General features: G+C 42.3%; 2 protein-coding genes across 7 annotated transcripts in view; one reads left to right on the top strand and one right to left on the bottom strand.

Annotated features, from left to right (window-relative positions):
• MINDY2 (MINDY lysine 48 deubiquitinase 2) overlaps positions 1-21,473 on the bottom strand; it is a 689,230-nt gene that overhangs the window by 540,200 nt on the left and 127,557 nt on the right. The window lies entirely within an intron of this gene.
• The window catches only part of MYO1E (myosin IE), a 568,767-nt gene that overhangs the window by 524,636 nt on the left and 22,658 nt on the right, over positions 1-21,473 (top strand). For 4 of the 5 annotated variants that reach the window (XR_006104381.1, XM_042471365.1, XM_042471364.1 and 1 more), the window contains 7 exons: positions 6,694-6,837; positions 10,258-10,347; positions 10,519-10,613; positions 16,154-16,241; positions 18,002-18,091; positions 18,639-18,770; positions 20,012-20,146. Coding sequence is in view for 4 of the 5 variants with exons in the window: in XM_042471364.1 (XP_042327298.1) it covers positions 6,694-6,837; positions 10,258-10,347; positions 10,519-10,613; positions 16,154-16,241; positions 18,002-18,091; positions 18,639-18,770; positions 20,012-20,146 (774 nt within the window). In the remaining variant the exon portion in view is untranslated. Of the gene's footprint in view, positions 1-2,867; positions 2,960-6,693; positions 6,838-10,257; positions 10,348-10,518; positions 10,614-16,153; positions 16,242-18,001; positions 18,092-18,638; positions 18,771-20,011; positions 20,147-21,473 lie in introns of those variants that run through there. The other variant, XM_042471363.1, reaches the window with a different exon arrangement.

Raw genomic sequence — 21,473 nt, 5'->3', positions numbered from 1 at the left:
GAAATCCATACCAGTGTGATCAATGGTCAGGGATTCTGGGAGTTGCAACTCTACAGTACAAATGTGTTGCAAGTCTACAGATGTGTTGGACTCCAGCTCCTAGCATTCTTCACCATTGGCAATGCTGGCTGGGGGCTGCTAGGACTTGCAATCCAGAAAATGGGGGCCTGCATGATTTCCACCCCTCTTCTACAACATTGTGAAACCCCTCTTCTAGAAAATGGTGGCCATTAGTCCAAAACTGCAATGGGATTTAATAGGAATTTAATCTAGCCTACCTCAAATGTGAGTTATCTTTCCATCGACCCCACCTTCAATTTACAGCTCTTAAGAGTGTCTTAGTTTTATTTGTATTTATACATATTTATTTATTTCATTTTTAGGCCACCTTTCTCCCAAAAAGGGACTTAAGGCAGCTTGCAAGTTTTGCTTCTTTGCAAGAAAAACAGCATGACTCTGCTGTGACTGTGAGCATGCAATGCATTTTGGGGAGGGGGTGCAACCTTCAAGGCAGTGTTTGTGTGTGTGTGTGTACAAAACTAGTTGTATGTGTTCTTGGATTCCCTGACTCATTATGTTTTTACAAGGCACCTATTTGTGTGCATCAGGCTTTTAACTGCTGCCTTGGTATGAGCCCTTGCCACATTCTTTCTCTCTTGGCGTTCCAGAGGAAGGAGTTGACCTATAAATGCGTTTCACACACTCTGGGCCCTGGAGTCACTTTACTGAGTTTGCGTTCTGCTCATGTGGAAGAAGGCAAGGTGGGTGGCTTTGTGGCTTCAGCATCTCTGGGATGTTTGTCATGGCCCAGCACAGTCATATGTTGGTGACTAATTTCTGGTGAAGAGGATGGGATGCAGGGCAACGGCCAAGACATTATTTGGCTGGCAGGAAGAGAACCAACTCATTCGAAATGTGGCCCTGGAGGGGAGTTCTGCAGATATCCTGGACTGCCAAAAAAAGACAAATAAATGGGTCTTGGAGCAAATCAAGCCTGAATTCTCCCTAGAAGCCAAGATGACTAAACTGAGGCTGTCATAATTTAGACATATCATGCAAAGACATGGCTCCCTAGAAAAGACAATTCCTAGTAGCCCCAATCCATGGTGAAGCATGCTGGTAATGTCAGTGGAACAACATCTGGGGGACCTTATAGCTCCTAACCCATATTGAGAGCCTTTGGGCCTCTTCCTAAGAGGAGAGAACCCCTGAAGCTGCTGCATCAGAAATACCTGATGAATGTTTAGGATTCTGGTTTCTCATGGCTATCACACATTTCTTTTCTTACTCAGTTGCAAGGCTCTAAAGAAGAAAAGAGAATCAGACTGGGTATGTTTCTTCTACCAGACTGCAGAACAGGCTGTCAGATTCAATTTTAGGATGTTAAAAAACATTCCTGTTGGTCCTAATTAAATCCATCTCCACTGTGAATAGAGAAGAGCAGAAGGAGCCGGTTGGTCGGTCAGTCGGTCAGGGCAGTTCAGCCGCTCTGAAAAGGAGGAAGTTCTCTAATGGCATTTTGGCCCAAGATCTTGTTTGGCATCCCCCTCGCATGTGACTTAACTGTTCCTGCAGAATACAGTGGCTGGGTTACACCCTCAACCGGCCCGACCAAAGATGTCTAGGGTACCAGGGATGCCAGGCACAGGCTGAGAGGTCCATGAAGTCCATGATCTCTAGAAAGGAAGGAAAAGGTGGAAAGGCAGAAAACTCCAGCCCCTGCACAGACATCAGTGTAGTCACTGAGGCTTTAACATCGTAAGAAGGTCTTTGCTTGCCAGTGAAAAGAGAGCCAAGAGAGGGGCTAACCAAGCCTCTCTTAGAAATGTTTTCCAGAGAGTGGGAGCAGCCACCAAGAAGGCCCTCTCCAATGTCCTCATCAGATGGACCTCATCAGATGGACCTGTGAAAGTGGTGGGATGGAAAGAAAACCCTCCCTGAGACTCAGGAAGGCTCATTGGGGCTTTCGGATAGTCTGGACATAAGCCATAAGTTACAAATGGAAACTTTACTCCCAGGGCACTGTTGATATTACTGTAAAATGTAGGTGTGAAAACCAAGAAAAAGTAGAACTATCTAGATGCTTTTGTTGGTCTTTGTTTCCTCGCTTTCTGAGCAACAAGTGGGCACCGCAGGACGATTGGTAGTGGCCAAAGTAGTTGGACATAGCAACAGGAAATCACTGCAACAATGCTCTGAGAGTCCTCAGATGTGCCCTTTTAAGGGTTTCTTTGCATTTCATCATGAGTCAATGGCAACGCTCAGAGAGGAAAAAGGAAGTTAAAGGGAAGTCTTGTTATATTTGGATCCTGAACTTTTATGGGCATTTACTGGGGTGATTTGGGCATGCCACCTGTCCTCAGTTGCATAGAGGAAGAAACCAAAATGTGGAACTGGGTACAGAATTGTGTTCCTGGAGTATTTCAAGGGGAAGTTTGTGAGGGGACTAAGTTACTAGTCCTCATGATGGTAATGCATTTTTTCTCAGGACAAAGTTTGGAGAACCATTACATCATATATTCAGTCCTGGCTTCTTAAGCCAACTTTCGAAGCTGTCTTAGACCCAGGAGCTCTATTGTAGCCAGAGGTTGGATTGCTACAATTCCCAGAATATCTCAAAGATTCTGAGAGTTGTAGACCCAAAAAAGTAAAGTTTCCAAGCCATTTTCCTGTTACCCAGCCATTTTAACTAGAAATGCTTCCATCTTCTAGATGCAAAGTATAGGAGAAGATTTCAAAAATGTTGCACTTTAGACTGAGTCTGGGAAGAGTTTTTATATGGCTTGATGGCACCTAATGCCCATCACAAGATCCTTTTTTGTTGTTGTCTGCTATTACTTCCCGCAATCTAGTGTAATGTTTTATAGCTTTATTCCAGATCTGTTGTAGACTCATGCTGTAAATCAGAGATGGGCCAAGTCACTTTGAGGACCACGTGTTGTCGTTGTGAAAATTGATGGTAGGAGCTTTCCTGCACTCTTTAACATTAAAAAATAACCCATATTTCAAAACCTGCCATGTGCTGTTGGCTACTTCTGGAATTTATGTTGGTGGTCCTTATGGTTCAAGGGGTAGAAAATTTCCCCTCCTGACCTGTCTTCTCCTCACCTTTGAGCATCAAGCTACCAAGCACACATAATTTTAAAACTTATAGCAAGAGCCATCCGTTCTAAGTTTAAATGCTCAAGTGAGGGGAATGCAAGGAGAAAAAGGCAAGGTTTGGTGCAGCATTTCTTGCCAATAATTCCATAGCTGGTGTTTTGACTGGCATGTTGGGTTGGATGAATCCTGCAGAGCTTAGCATGCAACTCTCCCTTTAACCATTGCCTCTGGAAAAGCGACACCTCCAGCGGTTTAACACAACACCTAGATACTCACAACGTTTAGGAATGACTCAGAAGGGCAGAGCCGAAATTAAGCCGTTGCCACCCTTAGCTTCCTGCACGCCGCCCTGAGTGCTTTTTTGGTGCTCTGGGCCCCACCCTGGCCCAGTTCACAAGATCCAGCAAAGGGCAAGGCCCGGGGCACAAAAAGCGGCTGGTGCAAATGCTGATGCTTGGGACACCGTCGCGGTGGAAGGAATTTGCTGATTCTAGCACTTGGAGAGCATAAGAATACAGTGGGTCCTCACTATCCTCTGGGTTTTGTTTCCAGGACCTCCCTGTGGTTATCAAAATCCATGGATGTTCAAGTCTCATCATATACAATGGCATAGGAAAAGGGTGTCCCGTAAATAAAATGGCAAAATCGAGGTTTGCTTTTTTTTGAGAAACGCGGGGGTGTTTTTGTCATGTTTTTGCACCCCAGGCTTTCATATTGACAGGTACCCTATAAAAACCTAGCAGCCTTTTAGTGAATAGACAAAGTGAATATTGACTGGCTAAATCTCCTCTTAATGCAACTTACAGACCCGTGTGTGTGTTTTCAGCCAAACCACATGCTGAAGTGTGACATAATGGGATTGTAATCCCTGAGTACCTTGCATTGGCCTCACCGAACTCGCTTTTGGGACTTACTTTGGAACAGACTCGGTGGGGGTTTGCACTGCAAAAATAAAACCTTGCATTAAAGGGTTGTTCATCAATTAGTAATACATGGGCACAGACATTATCTGATACAGAAAGATCTGATGGGAAGCAGTTGCCCATATTCCAAAGCACAGACAAAATATTCATGGACTGTTTCCTGCCGCAAATTATTATTTTTTCCACAATTTAAAAAATATGAATGGGGTGATCTTAAGTGCTGATTATTTTTGCAGCTGACACATTTTGATGCATATCTGCTTATTTTGGCCTCTTCGGGGAATTCTTTGGAAAACAAAACCTCGCAAGGAATTTGCCTTATCCAGTCCAGTAGGCTTGTCTGGAAACTGATATTTTTCCTTGTTACAAAGCAACGGATGATTTTTCCATGACCTGTCACTAAAATGGGCCTCTAAGTTGACCCTAGGGCAAGCCTATCACTGGGTTTTTCTTGGCAAGATTTGATCAAAGAGGGTTGTGCCTTTGCCTCCTTTGAAGCTGAGAGAAAGTGATTTGCCCAAGGGAGGTTTCCATGGCTAAGCAGAGATTTGAATCCCAATTTCAAACCACTACACTGACTCCAATTAGGGTTTACATATATTTTAACCCACCATTGAAGAATTGCTTCAGTGGGTCTACTCTAGTTGTGAATTATAATAGAATTTAGGACCTGGAAGGTTGTTTTATTTTCTCTAGCTCAGACAATGAAGCCTGAATCTTAATGTCTTTTCAACAAAATGGAGTCCCTTCCCTGAACTTCAAAGAGAGAATGGAGATGAACATTTGAAGCTCAACAACAGCTTCAGATTATTATTATATTTGTCCTGCTCTGAAGTTGTATTTAGACAAAATATTTGTTTTCCTCACTTAAAAAGGCCCAGCGGCTTACCTCAGCAGGATCCGGGTTTTCTTTTCTGACATAAAACGTTGAAAGGTTTTTGATGGTGGGAAAGCAATGGTCATTTAAAGACATGGGTCCCTTTTATAGTAGCAGAATAGCAAGATTTCCTCTGCTGGAATGCAAAGGTGTCTTGTAGCATGTTTGAAACTAACTGAAAGAAAGAAGTTGGTAGCATGAGCTTTCCTAGACTTGAGCCTACTTCCTCAGATGTACCAAAGGTTTGGACTAAAGATGCTACAAGATTCTTTTGCATACTGATTTTCCAGACTAATGCGGCTATGTCTGTGAATTCTGGAAAAGTAATGTATTCTGTTTTATCTCTGATATTCACTGGGCCATAAACTTATCATCTGTCCACCTGTATTTGTATTTTAGGCTGCTACCATGCTGCTGAATTAATGCAGTTTGACACCACTTTAACTGCCATGGTTCCATCCCATGGAAACCTGGGATCTGTAATTTGTTGTGGCACCAGAGCATCTTAAAGCGGATGGATTAGTGTTGGTTCCCAAGCCATTGGCTGCCAGTCCCTGTTAAATTGCCAGGAAAAACAGAAACGACTGTAGCTGATGGGCACAAATATGGTACCAGTCCCTGGCCCACTGGGGAATAAATTGGCCCAAATTCCCCGCTTTAGATAGCTTAGGAAGCATTGTGTTAAAGTATGCAATATGTGAGTAACCCATGATGGCTCCTCTGTGCCGTCCCAGCCTTCCCTAGATAGCTGCTGATCTAGGGGGGAAATGTCTATTCATTCCAGCATTATCCAGTAGCTCAAAACCAGAAAGAGATTCTGATGGGGACAAATTAGCTTCCATTTGCTGAAAACAAAAGCTTGAAAAGGTGTTCATGGGAAGAAAGAAAAGTCATCTTTCTTTATATAATCTGGATCCAAAGTTCAGAGCAGCATGTGGAACTGAATTTAGGGAGAGGCAGCCAGGAATTGAACGCTTGAATAGTGGCTGTCAACTTTTTCTGTCCCCCTCCCCCTTTTATTTAATTGAAGTAGATTATGATTTGACCCGCTTTAGCCTCTGACCAAAATAATATTTGTGGGTCACACACAGCTTCCTGCAGGGCAAGGATGTAACCGAACGTGTTCCCTTTCATAGTGAAAGCAGCAATGATTATAATTATATTTCTTTAGCCTGTAATTGCTAATGCAGTATAGTTGGTGAGTGCTGGACTAGGACTCTGGGAGAAGAGGGTTCGAATCTCCGCTCAGCCAAGGAAAGCCCCTGGTTGGACCTTGGGCTAGGCACTCTCTCTCAGCCTCAGAGGAAGGCGGTAGCAAACCTGCTGTAAAGATATCTTGCCAAGAAAACTCTAGGAGATGGTTGCCAACAGTTGGTCAACTTGAAAGCACACAACAACAGAGTTCATAGTGTGAGGCTTAGTTTAGGACCTTACAAGTTTGCTAATAGTGTGATTTAAATCTGTGTATCTCTGGCTGCATCTATGCTGTAGAAACAATGCAGTTTGACACCGCCATGGCTCCCTCCTACAGAATCCAGGGATTTGTAGTTTGTTGTGGCACCAGAGCTCTATGACAGAGAAGGCTAAATGTCTCACAAAACTACAATTCCCCAAATTCCATAGCATTAAGCCATGCCCATTCATGTGGTGTCAAAGTGGATTGTTTCTGCAGTGCGGATACAGCCTATGTGGGATGGGGAACAGACACCGTTTTGTCTTTTGCTTCTGATGGCAGAATGTCATCCCTGGTTCCTCTTCACTAACCCAACATCTCTTGCTTTCCTTCCTTAGGGGAGCAAAGGACACTATCGATATCACTGGCAGAGTCACAATGTCAAGCAAAGCGGTGTGGATGACATGGTCCTTCTCTCGAAGATCTCAGAAGATTCCATTGTGGAGAACCTCAAGAAGCGATATATGGATGATTATATATTTGTATCCTTTCTTAGTTGCATCAAAGCTTGGGATCTGGAGATGTGGGGTGGAACACTTTTCCAAAACGGAACATTTTTCACACAGTTTTCCAGTGCTATATTTTTCCTTCGGCAATTTCCACACACACACAGAGTATGTATTTATCCATTGTCTAGGCTGTTGTACTGCAGTCACTCATATTGGATGGGCTTCATATAGGATATAAAATTCTTCAGAGAACCATTCTTCTAGTTATTTTTCTAAGACTGGACTAATGAATACACCTCTTCTGAGTATTCCTTGCCTAAGAAAACCCTGTGAAATACATGAGGTCACCATTAATCAGACAGGCAACTTTAAGGTGCATATAGAGATGGGCACACATTAAAACTAAAGGGACCAAGACTGTAAAAATACCACACAGGTGAAGACAGAGCAGCCAACTGGGAGGGAATGGTGGTGAATGTAAACATAAAACAAAGTCCTGTGTTTTTCACCAGTGTTTCCAGAAGTGATGAGGAGGGGGAGTGCTTTCTTTTAAAAAGACAATAAGCCAACAGATCTGTCCTTTCCCCCCATTGCCTGGCATGCTAGCACCAGGAAAAGCTGCACCTGTTGCTTCTCATTTTATTGTGTAATTTGCCCTATCACCCCGGTTGTTCTGGTTTGGCTTCTGAACGTTAATTGCATGGTGAAAATTATGGTCCTGCAGCATTGCTCTAAAGAGTCTCCGTTGAAGATGAAAGGTGTGTGTGTGTGTGTGTTCAAGGAGGAAGGAGTATGAACACCTCGAGAAAATGGCTCCTGTCCTGATGGCCAAACCTGCTCTCCTGCTAGAGATATCATCACCTTATGAAAGGATTCCATTGATGTGAGACACAATGGCTCACTCTTTCGCTCCAAGCTTTCACACTCTCTGGCATAATCTCTGCGGTAATAAAATCCAGTTTTGAGCTGAAGTCAAGTCTTTGGACAGAGAGCAGGGTAGATGTTAGGAACCAGTGCTTTTTCTCTAAACAGAGGCTGGATGGCCATCTGTCAATGGGGGTGCTTTGATTGAGAATTCCTGCATGGCAGAATGGGGTTGGACTGGATGGCCCTTGCAGTCTCTTCCAACTCTAGGATTTTATGATTCTATCTGTTCTGTATTTTCCCTTCACCGAGTTCTGCATTTCTCTTTTATTCAGAGGGCAAAAGCCTTTTCTTCCCAAATTCCAGCAGCAACCTGGCCATGCCCCAAAACAAGAGCAAACGCTCTCCTCTTTTTCCTTTCTCCTCTTCATGGCTCAGAGTGATAGGCCACATTGTCTTCTTGTCCATTTTGAAATAATCCACATCATCTTTTCATCTGGTCTTTGGCGACTGAATCATTCAGCTGTCATGGGCAGATTTTTTACAATGTGGCCCTTATGGAGAAAGGTTAAGGAATCATCCCATAAAATATTAACACTGTTAATCTAGCAGTGGCTTCAGTGCATTCTTCTGTACTCACACAAACCAATTTTTGTACTCACACCATCCTTTAGAGATGACCTGGGAGTGCCCCATAGTTCTTTGGATTTCCTCCAAAATGTGACATTATATATAGTTTTTCACAGAATGAAAATGTATGTTGCTTTGCCTTGGCTTTTTCTTCAGTGCCATGACATCATGTTGCAGTTATTGTCCACACAACAATGGCCTCTTGTGTAGAAGACTGAATTCTAATTGTGGCCATGTCAAGGGTGTGCGTGTGTGTTTTGAATAGTAAAGCTGTAGATGTTGTTGTCACTCACGGACTACCAGTTAGTCAAATACAATATACATATTCTGATGCGCTTCTGTGGGGCAGCCACAATGAGTCGCTTACCTTAATCAGTGAAAAATAAAACACATTTTGATCAACTGAGAAAGAGCACTCATTAGTGACCAAAATTGCAAGTCTCAAGTGGCGCCTTGTAAGAGGCATTCCAGTATTTCTGTCTCACACCAGAAGGAATGCCTCTTTCAAGTTTGGTGACGTCTGCTGCAGCACCTATACATAATTCAATATGCTGATTTATGCAGATTAAGTTAATGAATAAATGAACTGCAAGTGCTGGGTATACGTGGAACTACATGTGTAGTTTGCCTGGAAAATGTCCCACATCTCTTTCCTGTCATCTCCAATTCAAAAAGATCCTACAACAGATGTTGGGAGAGATCATTCTTTGACTGAGATCCTGGAGACCCATGGCTACTGATCAGTGTAGACAAAACTGGATTATATGGCCCATTAGTCTAACCTCCTGTAATGTGTTATTCTGTTATCTCTCTATTATTTAAACAATTAAGATTCAGTTAATTGACTGGCTGCTGTACTGTTTTAAGAGCTTGCAGGCTAGAATGCACCACCTAAATACCCCAGAGGTACCAGATCCCATGTGATCTTGAAAGCTGAGCAGGGTTGGCCCTGGTTAGTATTTGGGTGGGAGACTGCCAAGGAATACTAGCTGCTAGAGGCTCTGTCTCAGAGGAAGGAACTGGCAAGACCACCTCTTGCCTAAGAAAACACTTTGAAATTCATGGGCTTACCATAATGGGAGTTGCCCCATTCATGGGGCCAATTTTGGCCAGTCTGGTGGTCCTCTGGGGGCGCCACACATAACTTTATCCTTTTGTCATTGATCTGCAGCGTCATCTGATCTCCAGGGCTTACCTTAAAGGAGACTGTGGACACATCCCACATTGAATTTACCTAATAATAATAATAATAATAGATTTTATTTTTATCCTGCTTTTCCGCGATGATCAAAGCGGCATACAGATTAAAATTCAACATAAAAATACATACATATCAATTAAAAACAATGTAAAAATATCATATTAAAAACTATTACACAGCCAGCTTGGTTGGATTGATCTAAAAACATTGCGAAAATCGTTACACAATAGGGAGAGGGCATAATATCACATCTCATGGGGGGAAAGCTTGGTGAAAGAAAAAGGTCGTAAGGTTCTTTCTGAAAAGATCCAGGGAGGTGGTGGAACGGAGCTCGTCAGGAAGTTTGTTCCACATTTTTGGGGCCGAGATGGAAAAGGCCCTTTGCGAAGTCACTGCATATTGCGCAGTTGGGACCTTCAGCAGATTCTTCCTGGCTGACCTGAGTGTGCGGGGCGGATTATATAGTTTGGACAAGTTAAGTTTATTGGGTTGCTCTTAGCATGTAATTCCATGGATGGAGACCAGAGATGTGGCCACGGGGCTATTTGTGATTAGAGAAAATGCCTGTCAGTGGGGCAGTGAATCTGAATTTTAGCCTGAAGTTGAAAGGATCTATCCAAGGGGCTGCACCTATTTTTTGGGGACAGGTTTTAGCAACTTTCCTTTAAAGATCAGGCTAAAATGCAGAGTGGACAGATTCAACTAAGTGCACTATAGCTGTTCAATGCATCATGAACCTTGACTGTTTTTAATATAAGACGTACATTGGATCAGTGCTGATTTCTGTGAATCCCTTCAAGCAGATGCCTTATTTCGGAGAGAAAGAAATTGAAATGTACCAAGGAGCTGCAAGTATCAATTTCTCTTAGTCTGCTTTTTAAAAAGAACATACCTTAAGTGTTACAGTTGGAGAACTGGGTGGTATCAGGTTTCTGCTTCCTGAGGCCATGTTGGTTCTTACATTTTCCCATTTCCTCAGTTCTTACACGGTGCCTGGTCATTTCTTTCTATCCTGGCAGGCTCAGTATGAAAATCCACCCCACATCTATGCTCTGGCAGACAATATGTACCGAAACATGATCATTGACAGAGAGAACCAGTGTGTGATAATCAGGTAAGGAACTGTTCTGCCTCAGTTTTGCATTTGGAGAAAGAAAAACCTGTCTCAACTCGCTTTGAAATTGGTTTCAAGGGGACTACTTGTAGTAGCTTTGATGGGGATGCAGCATTGTATTTCATCCGGATATCCTTGCTTCCCCCAGAAATGGCAATTCTCCATGAATTGGATATCAACAGTATCACTTATCCGTGTCTGAAAAAATATGTTCTCTCTAGTATTACTAGATCCTCCTGTCTTATTCTATGGTCAACCTCTGGCCCAAGCGTACCATAGAATCACTCTGGAAGACCTAGAAATACCTAGAGAAATATTCTGTCCAGGCATTTCTAGGTCCTCCATTGTAACCCTACAGTATGCTTGAGCTGGAAATCGTTTGTCTCATTCAAAATAATAGGGTTCTTTATTATCCAGAGTTTCAGGTACCCAGAGGAGGTGGGATGGGGTCTTAGAACGTAACCTCCACAAATACAGAAGTCAGACTGTATCATATTTCAGAACTGTGAAGTGAAATCAATTTTGGCATCTGTTGGTCCTGGGACAATAAAAAGCAATGGCTTACTGTTTTGACAGCGGACCTACGGGGAGAGAACAGAGAAGATTCTGCTTTCTATTGTTAAATCCCAAGTCTCAAAATCACAATATCATATGCATTTAAAATGGTGCATATCCAACATCATAAGTGCAAATTTTTAAAAACAACAACAGCAGTAAATTAAAATGCAGTCAAAGCCATAAAAGGAGTGGCAAAGTACTACCAGCGCTAGTCATTGTTATCATCATCATCTTTATCGTTGTTGTCATTGCCTTAGTTTCACAGGCTACTAGATGTTACTGACTGGAGTTTTGACCTCAGTGATTTGGAATCTAGGAATCTGAGAGATATCATCAGACAAAAGTTGTTCCACTTTTTGCTGCTGTGCGCTTGTGTTCCTGTTTATGGTGATTCCATTCAGATGTTTTCTCAACTCTATTTGGAATTGCTTCCAGAGCACCTCTTGCCCACTGGGACCACGACTGTTTTCTTTTCCCAGAGGGGCTGAATCTCAGTTTTATAGCTCTTGATATTTTATCATCTTTTCCTCCTCTTTGTCTTTGATTCTTCTGGATTGCCTCCTCTTTAATCCAGAACTTTTTTCTTAATCATAGGTATGTTTGGTGTATTATGTTCAACTTGTTTTCATTTTGAACTTTAAAGCCCCATTATGTTTTTACTTTATCATTTTTAAACTTGTGTTCCCAGAGGTTTTTCTAGAGATGGTTAATCATATTTTCCCCCATGAATTCCAATATATAATTGCAGCCTTTTCTTCTCTGACAGTCTGTGTGATCCTGTGGCGCAAACGAATAAAGTGGTCCACAGTTTCATCTTTCCTTTACATAGATCACAGTTTTATCTGTAGTATTTTTTTTCCAATATTTGCCTTGATGCTATTAAAATAGTATTAGTTAGGAGTAATAGCAGTTGTTGTGCTGGTAGGGATGAGGATGATAGTCTTCACAATTCAAACTGAGAAACAACAAGAGCATAATATGTAAGGCACATCCGTTTTGGGAAAAGAAGTTTGACTTTTAGATGTGGCAATCCCTCGGGATGGCGAAGTTAAAGAAAAAGAAGTTGAAAAGGTGGTGAAACAAGAAGAGCTACAAATGGAGACTGAGTTCTTATCTGGGAAAAGAAAACAAAGAGTGGTTCCAGTAGCAATGGATGCTCTAGGAAAAAATTCCCAGACAAATGTAATTGCTGTAGATAGTCTCACAATTGCGCAGTTAGAAAAAGCAGCACTGCTTGGAGCAGACCTCACTGATTCCTAGATTCTTGGAGAGAAACTAATCCGCTCCCGGTCCAAGATCCCAGCCAGTAATATCTGATACTCTGAGAAACAGATAGAAATCTATCTCGATATGTCAATATGCCCTGAGCCCACTGATGGCTATGCCTCTGCCTTTCAGAAATCATTTTGTACTCATTTCTGTCTGAGGCAGAATCTTGCTTAGGCAGTGGATGCCATGCCAGGGTCAGGGCCTTTCCTTGGCAGGCTCCCTCCTGCGCCCATGGTTTTGGCCTGGATGCCACCAGCCTTGTTTTCTTTCCCCTTCAAACATATCATCATTGTGGCTTTTTGTGTTCTATTTCTGGTTTTTGGAGCTTAAAAATAAATGTTCCCTCTACTGCTTACAGGAATTCTCCCTGTGTGTGGCTGAAGAGCAAAGGAGAGAAACAGTGACATGGTTGGGAAAGTGGCTCTTTCTTTTGTTTTAAGCTTGTACGCTTTGCGATGCACATCAAACCACCCAGAAAATGCTTATTTCCTGCAGGCTAATGTGTCCTGTCCCCCATAAACAGCTTCATGGCAGGCAGATTATGATCTTCATCCTACAAACTGTAGTATGCAAAGGAATCTTACAGAACCTTTGAGACTAACTGGGCAAAAGATGTTGTAGCATAAGCTTTTGTAAACTTGGTTTGCTTCCTCAGATGCATAGAGTGAACTGGTGCCTTGGAAGAATATCCCAAACTTCTCTTCCTATCTGCTTTCTTCACTATCCAGCTTTCACACCCATACATAGAAATCGGATGTTTTAAATATTCACAATCAAATATGCAACCCATTTTGTCCCTCTAAATGGAGATGTCCAAAGTGTTTAACAACAAGTATAACAGCAAGATAAAAGAAAAGCTGACGATAATAAACCCACATAACCAAAAAATAAAATAAAATAAAATAAATTGCCCAGCCCTAAACCAACTCCATTTAAATCTGGGTTTAGGCAAGGAAGGTAAATATATGTGATACCAAATATGACATTAATACCTGCAAGACAGAAACAAACATTGTAGTAGAAGGGAAATATGATCTCTCTAGTGAGAGAAAAAAACCCCAAAGCATTTGCATGATGAAATACATAAAGCCGGGTATTCTGTGGCACAGCCTTAGATGTGTTTACTCAAAAGTAAACCACACAGAAGCCATTGGGGCTTACCCCTAAGTAAGTGAACACAGCATTATGATCCAGCACACTTGTTTGGCAGTTCCCAAACCTCCATAGGTACAATTTATTTGAGGGCAAGAGAAGTACAGACAGTTTAGCAGCCTAAGCCAAGCTCCACGATAGGCTTGAATAAATCACTAAAGCTATGCATTAGTACTATTAAAATGAAAATGAAAAAGAGACTGAAGAGGCATTGTATGCAAGATTGAAATAGGATTTTGGCTGCTGTGGGTTGCATCACGGTCGTAGACACAATCCATCATGTGTTGCTGCTATGGATTGGCTTTGGTTCCGATAAGCCATAGTGAAAACTGGACACCATTCCCAGTTGAGACATAATGGCTCACTGTGGCTAAAACCAAAGAAAATGCATCCATTTTCTTTGCAGCCAGTCTAAGGTGCTTAGTCCTGCCACCCGATTGCTGGAGTGCAGTGGAAAAGACTGCTGTGCTGCAGTGGTTAGCGTGCTGGGATTCAAGAAATCTTTATTATGGCGTGGCCATAATAAAGATGCATATGAGATGCAATGTCCCTGTGACTCTCCCCAGTGCCTTCTTGGCTAGGATTTGCTTTGTAAAACGGCAGATCCCAGCATCCCCCAGGCTGGCTGGAAGATGTTGGAAACTGTAATCCATTAGCTGCTCAGATGGCATAAGTGAAGTATAGACTTGCTGTGTTAGATTATTCATCTCTATTAGTTTCACTGTTGTGTGTGTGTGTTGATAATTATTAGAGTGATTAATAAGCAGAACTTAGCAGAAAGTTTCACCTTTTCAACATTCAGATTGTTCCATTGGTTAGTCACTACAATAAATACATATTTATATATTCTATAAAGTCCTACAAGGCTTAGGTCCACACTACTGTATTTGACAGACTATGGCCTATATCCAGTTGTGAGTCCTAAGCAGAGTAGACCCATTAAATTAATTAGATTTATCTACATCTTGACTCACCATCAAATAATTGATTCAGTGGGACTAGTCTAGTTGGGACTAACCAAAAGGCTTCCAGCCTATATCTCCCTCTAATGTTTTTAAAGAAAGAGCTTCTCAAAGTCTCAGCTTGTAATAGTTTAATTCTGTTTTAGTGTCGACCTTTAGCATGTTTTAATAGTATTGTGTTCATTTTAATTTGCAAGCATCCTAAAGTTCTGGTTTGGGGGAAAGGTGGGATATAAGTGAAATGGATAAAAGCCTATGTATAAATAAAGTTAATAATTCCTACTACTAATAAATACTAACTTCTTCCTTCTGGGATTCAAAAATGGTGGGTCAGAAGTGTTGGCTATTTGTTTTTAAATGACCTGTGGCATGCATAATCTACTACTGGGTGGGCACTTGGTTTTGGAAATGAGAGAAACTGTAGGATTGGCGAAGGCTTTCTTTTTATAACTTAGTCATTACTCATAAGTTTACTCCTCACTTTTCTCTCTCTTTATGTTGGCTTAGAAAATGCTTTCAACATACATCGGCAGTATTTTGTAACTGTAGATGGGAACACTTAATAGTCGTCAAAATAGAATTCCCAGAAATGGATGCAGAATACATAATGTTTTCTTTTCCCTCCGTGGTCTTGAGTCACTTATACCTTGCTTTGTTCTTGAAACTCAAGATGCATGTTTTTGCGGAACTCCATCCCTAAAGGAGGTCAGAATTAGAAAAGAAATTGCATTTTGCTTTGGGCTTATTGGAAAAGCAATAGAAGAGGGAGGAACTGGTGGACAGTCGCTCTGAAAGAATCCTTTTGCCGAATGACCACAGTTCCCTGGAGGGATTTCACTGATCTTTAAACAGGGCTGGCAAGGAAATAGAGCAGCATGAAGGGGCCTTGTATCCACTTGTTGTAGTCCATAAATATTGTTCTGTTGTCCTGCTTGCTTTTTATGAGCTTTATATTCAGCAACCTTATCAGGTTCCTGATCAATAAAACTATAAAAGTAAAGCAAGGTGCACTTTGTTTTCTAGGAGAATCATGCCATTGGAGGCCTCGGGGGGGGGGGGGGGGGGGGGGGGGGGGCTATTCTCCATTTTCATGTTACATCTTCATTTTCTTCAGGCTGTGTAGGTCACACAGAAGTCCTTGGTTAAACTCAGTGAGACTCGCAGGCTACACAGTTTCCATCCAAGTCCTAAAAAACCATGGTTTAGAAGCAGCTCCAGGATTGCACATCCACTTTTCTCTTGTGCAAATGAGTTAGAAGCCTTCCTATTCCTGGTTTCCAGCAAACTGTGATTTGCTGTTGCATCTTAACCTGGTTTGCACACAGATACTGAGTTTAAAGCACTGCTCTTACTCCAGTATTGTGAGGAAGTTAGGCGTTGGTGTCATAAGAAATGGCAAACCATAAAGACCATTGCAGAGCAAGAGTGGAAGTTTACGATTTCCACGGACAAGAGACAGTAGGAGTGCTTCAGGAGGACTAAGAAATTGAGCTCAAAACCATATCGTTTGTGAGGCTCCTCATACCTTTAATTCCAGATCTCTGTCTTGGGGCATCTGCTTTGCATGACTTGAAATATCTCCTAATTTTCCCCCCATAGTGGTGAAAGCGGTGCTGGTAAAACTGTAGGAGCCAAGTACATCATGAGTTATATCTCCAAAATATCAGGAGGGGGTCCGAAAGTGAAGGTGAGTAGATACTGATGAGACTGGTGGTACTTTTTGTGATTGCACAGATGTAGGAATTTAGCTTGCAGCTATTCCATGCAAAGTTGTTGCAGTGGCTAAATTCGTCATCTGGGAATAGCCTTTCCTCTGCTGACCAGACTATTTGATGCTTAGCTAGCCTGATCCACTAGATCACATGATATCTATCACTGCATAAGCTTCCACCCTACCTAGTTCTGTTTCTATGCCACAAGGTGGTGGGCAGAAAGGGATTTAGTGGCGGAAGATAGTAAATACCCTAGTTAAAAAAAGAAAATGGGTAAACAAAGGGCACTTTATATTCCTTCATCTACTTCTCCTCACTTTCTCCTGCTGCGATTTTGGAGAAAAGCAGAATATTCTCTGGAGCTTAGAGGGGAGTCATTGCACATGGAGGTATTGAATATCTCCTTCTGCAAAATCCTAAAAAAAGGCATACTCCTGTGTAACTCTGGGGTATGCCACCTTACGTCACCAGCAAGATTCCAGCCTCAGTGTCAATGGGTTTCAAGGGTGGGAGCTAATGCAGTGAACTTGTTTGGGAGTTTGGCCGATGAGTATTTTTTACAAGCTCATTAGCCGAATGGAGAGACATGACATTGTAGGGAAACGGTAGTGGCTTCCTTCTGCTGAGCAGCTGTTTTCCTTGCTGCTTAGCTCCCTTTAATTTATTTGCTTTACTGTACTCCATGTTGATCGTGTCCTTCCTGTTTTTACCAGAGGAGACAATGATAACTGTCTGTCAGTAGCCAGAGAATGAGCCACCAGACGGAAATCTGCACCGTGTGTTGGTTCTGGAACGGGTTTAATCGAGTACTATAAATAACCTTTTACAGCTATTTGGGGGCTGTGAGTCTTCCCTCTTTTTTTTGCAGAAGTCAAAGGCAAACTGAACTTCTGCTAAAAACAGGTATTTAAAGGGATATACTTGATTTCCCGAGGGAAGGACAAATGTGAAGAGGCTGAGCGGCACTGGAGTTGGGTTACATCTGTTTCATGCCACATAGTTTGGTCCCACAGTAACTCCGTGGAACCCTGGAAATTGTAATTTCACAAATTATTGAGAATTCACTGCTAGTAGAGCTCTCTGGCAATGCCTCATTGAACTGCCAATCCCAGGATTCTCTAGAATGCGATTATGACCGTTATAGGATGCATCTACACTGTAGAAATAATGTACTGGTACTTTGACATCACTTTAAGTGCTGTAGTTCCATCCTATGGAATTCTAGGATCTGTAATTTTGCACGGTCTTTAGCATTCTCTAAATCCAGGGATTCTGTAGGATGGGAGGCATGGCAGATAAAGTGGTGTCACACTGCATTATTTCTACAGTGAAGATGCACCCAATGTGATATCAAAATGCAACAATTGTATAGCGTGAAAGAGATAGATACTTTCCAACTCATAATTGGAAACATAATTGGAAACTCATAATTTACTACAGCTCCCAGAATCCACTAGTCACCCTGTTTGCTGAGGGATGTTGGGAACCATAGTGCAAAAATGTGGTTCATCAGGCCCCTTTACAAAAGACTATGTTAGTTGTCCTGCATCAGACCAGCATCTGACCAAATCTAGCGGTCAGTCCCCAGTCTCATCCTATTCTAAATAGACACCCATCGGTCCAATAGAGGACCCTCTTGCTCGCCTTTTCCAGCAAATGGAAGTTTAAGGAAGCACATTTTTATCTGCACTGTTTTGGCTACATTCAGTTGACCTCTTCAACTTTTGGTTTCCAGCACGTGAAGGACATCATTTTGCAGTCTAATCCTCTTTTGGAGGCCTTTGGAAACGCCAAGACAGTTCGGAACAACAATTCCAGCCGGTTTGTAAGTTCTCCTCTTCTTTCTTTTCATTTGCTGAAAAAAGCAAGGCAACAACACATTTGTTTGGGACCAGAAGTATTTAGAAGTTTGGATTGTGTGTGTGTGTGTGTGTGTGTGTGTGTGTGTGTATATATATAATATCTGCATGTATGTAATGAGAGGTCTTGGAGACGGGACCCAAGTCTAAGCATGAAATTCCTGTATGTTTCGTATACACCTTGTACACATCACCTGAAGGTAATTTTACACAATATTTTTAATAATTTTGTGCATGAAACAAAGTTTTTGTACGTTGAAACGTCAGAAATCAGAAGTGTTACTATTTCATCCACCCATGGAATAAGTTTTGGATTTTGGAGCATTTCAGATTTTGGAATTCCAGATACGGGAGACTCACCCTTTGCCTAGAAAATGCTTGGGAGGGTTTCTGTGTTTTTCTTTGCCCTCTTTCATTATCCAGCTTCATCAAGCAAGATGACACAGCTTAAGCATTTGAGGCTAATATTTATTTAAACCATTTTCAACAATCTGCATCCTTTATTTGTTCCAGGGGAAGTACTTTGAAATCCAGTTTAGTCCGGGTGGGGAACCTGACGGAGGCAAGATATCCAACTTTTTGCTGGAGAAATCGCGGGTGGTCATGAGGAACCCTGGGGAGAGGAGCTTCCACATCTTTTACCAGGTTTGCTTAGCAGGGGGGGGGGGATGGGTGTTGCTTTCATTCTTTTGAAATATAGTTGTGGGATTGGAAGTGTGAGTTCTTTCTTCCCTGGAGTTAGTGGCATAACCCACAAGAATTTGCCTCTGTTTTACCCTCATTAATTGTTTCTGTTTGTTAGTATTGGGCAAGAGTGGGGAAAGTGTAACCTGTAGTCCAAATGTGTCCCCCAGAGCCCTGTTTTGTACCCCTAAGCCTCCAAGAAGACCCTCCCAAATCCTCACATCTCCCACCAAAAACCCATTGAAAAATAGTCTGCGAATCACCCAAATTAGAACTAGCATACAGACAGCTGCCTCAAGCCGAGTCAGAACCTGGGTCCAGATAACTCAGGGTGCATTCACACTGGAGAGATAACTTGGTTTGGCACCACTCTAAGTGCCCTGACTCAAGGCTGTGGAATTCTGGGAGTTGGAGTATATTGTGGGGCCTTCCTTCCTTAAGCTCTGCTCAGCTCTGGGCCCACAACAAGCTCCAACTCCCAGAATTCCATAATGTCATGCCTCCAGAGCATCTTTGATGCTCTTGAGACATATATTCACTTGAGATTATAATAGGCTTTTCTGTGTATCAGTTTGGGAGGGGAAAGAGAGATCTACAGCTTTAAGAAAGACAAAGATTGTGGGAAATCCTAGGGTCTTATTCTGTCTCCCTCTAGCTAAGTTTCAATTGTGTAGTAAGATTTCAGCCAAGTCAGACCTGGAGAGAAGATTTTCCTTCGACAAAGATAAGTCCACAGAAGAAGAGAGATAAGTCCACAAAGAAGAAAGAGAAGTCCTCAGAAGAAGAAAGATAAAACCCACCAAGAAGAGAGCAAGGTATTTAGGAAGGACTATTGAGAAAAAGGAGATCAGTTTCATGTTTTTCTGTTATAACCAGTAAAACTTTGGAAACTTAAGAAATTTGTGGACAAGTCTTTTGTTCTGGCTGTGTTCCCGAGAGCCAGAGGCCTTACTACACCCAAAGTCCATAGCATTGCTCTTGGGACAAAACACATAACCTTGGGCCAGGGCACTTAGAGCGATGCCAAACCAAGTTATCTCTCCAGTGTGGATGCAGCCTCAGTATTGTCTGCACTGATTGACAGTCTTGGGTCTTCCTTGGCTGTTGCAAATTCTTCCTCCTACCTTCCTCCTGTTCCCAAAGGCAGAAATCACACCGATCAGAGCCATCTCACAGTCCCATTCCTGCTTTTCGTTCTGCAGTTGATTGAAGGCGCCTCCAGTGAGCAGAAGTCCAGCCTTGGCATCACCAGTATGGACTACTACCACTATCTGAGCCTTTCGGGATCCTACAAAGTGGATGACATTAATGACAAATCGGATTTCCAGGAAACTCTGGTAATTCCCACCTGTCTGATGTTGCTGTGTGTGCCTGCAAGTTGTTTCTGACTTATGGCAACCCTCTGGCAAACCTATCACAGGGTTTTCTTGGAAAGATTTGTTCAGAAAGGGTACGTTTAAGTGCTGTAGGCCATCCTATGGGATCCCGGGCTTCGTAGTTATACAGGATCTTTAGCCTTCCCTGCCGAAGATTGCTGGTGCCCCACAAAACGTCAGGCCCCAGGATTCTGTAGGATGGAGGCATGGCAGTTAACGGGGTGTCAAATTGCATTATTTCTACCATGTAGATGCACCCAGAGCCAACTTGAAGCCGCATAATTGCTATACACACACACACCACTGAAATCTGAATGCTTGTGAGAAACAGCAAGATGAGATTTTGTTGGGTTCCTTGTAGCATCTTTATGGCTAGAAAGAAAGGAAACAAGGATGCTAGGCTTGAAAGTCTCTATCGAGGAAGGTAACTCTAATGCTCTGATGTGATACAGTTTTTGTGAAAGCATATCCTAGTAGGTGGAAGGAGAATCCAGTCAGGATTGGGGCATGGGGGTGACACTTTCCTCCATGTCATTTTCCTGACGGAAGTCACCCAATATAATCCCCAAATATTTTCCATCCAGGAAGGACTTAAAAATGCATCTAGGGGCCCTTAGTTTGGCTTTTAATAAGGCTCATAAGTATAAACCCAGGCCACACAGTATGCAAGTAATTCTCCCTCCCCCTGCCCACTTATAAATCTTTTTTGTTTTTAGTCCTCTTGTGTAACAGGATGGTTCTTTTTTTAAAAAGCAAAATGCTTGTTCTCCTCCCCTGAAGCTGAAAACCTTACCTTGCTGAATGAGAGGAAACAGCTGGAGAACATAAACAAGAGCCCCTTGCCCCACAGTTCTGGAGATTTATACTTCTCCTCCTTGTTCATTGTGCTTCTTAAAGTGTTAAAAAGGAAAGACATCTGGAAAGTTACCTTCCACATCTGTAAGATCTTTCTATTCAAATTAAGGTTTTGGTGGCGAGAAAAGGCAGGGTGCAGAAACCAGGGGTGGGATGGGATTTGGGGTGTCTAGCTTGCACAGGGCCTGTCCATGAATGTTCAGTTGCAGTGTGTGTGTGTTTGTGTGTGTGTGTAAATAACAGAGAGAGAGGAATGAGAGAGAAAGAAATATGAGATATTAGTGTTAAGTCTTGTTGGAAAATTGAAAGCCCATGCTTTTGGTGAGATGGGGTTAGAGATACCTGTGTAACTGTTCTCAGATTCCTCCGGTCATCAAAGCCATCTGAGAATCCTGCTTCAAAGGTTTAGCTACAATATCGTAACTGTACTCCA

Source organism: Sceloporus undulatus, chromosome 6, assembly GCF_019175285.1.
Source record: "Sceloporus undulatus isolate JIND9_A2432 ecotype Alabama chromosome 6, SceUnd_v1.1, whole genome shotgun sequence".
Classification (NCBI taxonomy): domain Eukaryota; kingdom Metazoa; phylum Chordata; class Lepidosauria; order Squamata; family Phrynosomatidae; genus Sceloporus; species Sceloporus undulatus.
The sequence above is the reverse complement of the archived record's forward strand: the minus strand, read 5'-3'. Positions and strand labels throughout refer to the sequence as shown.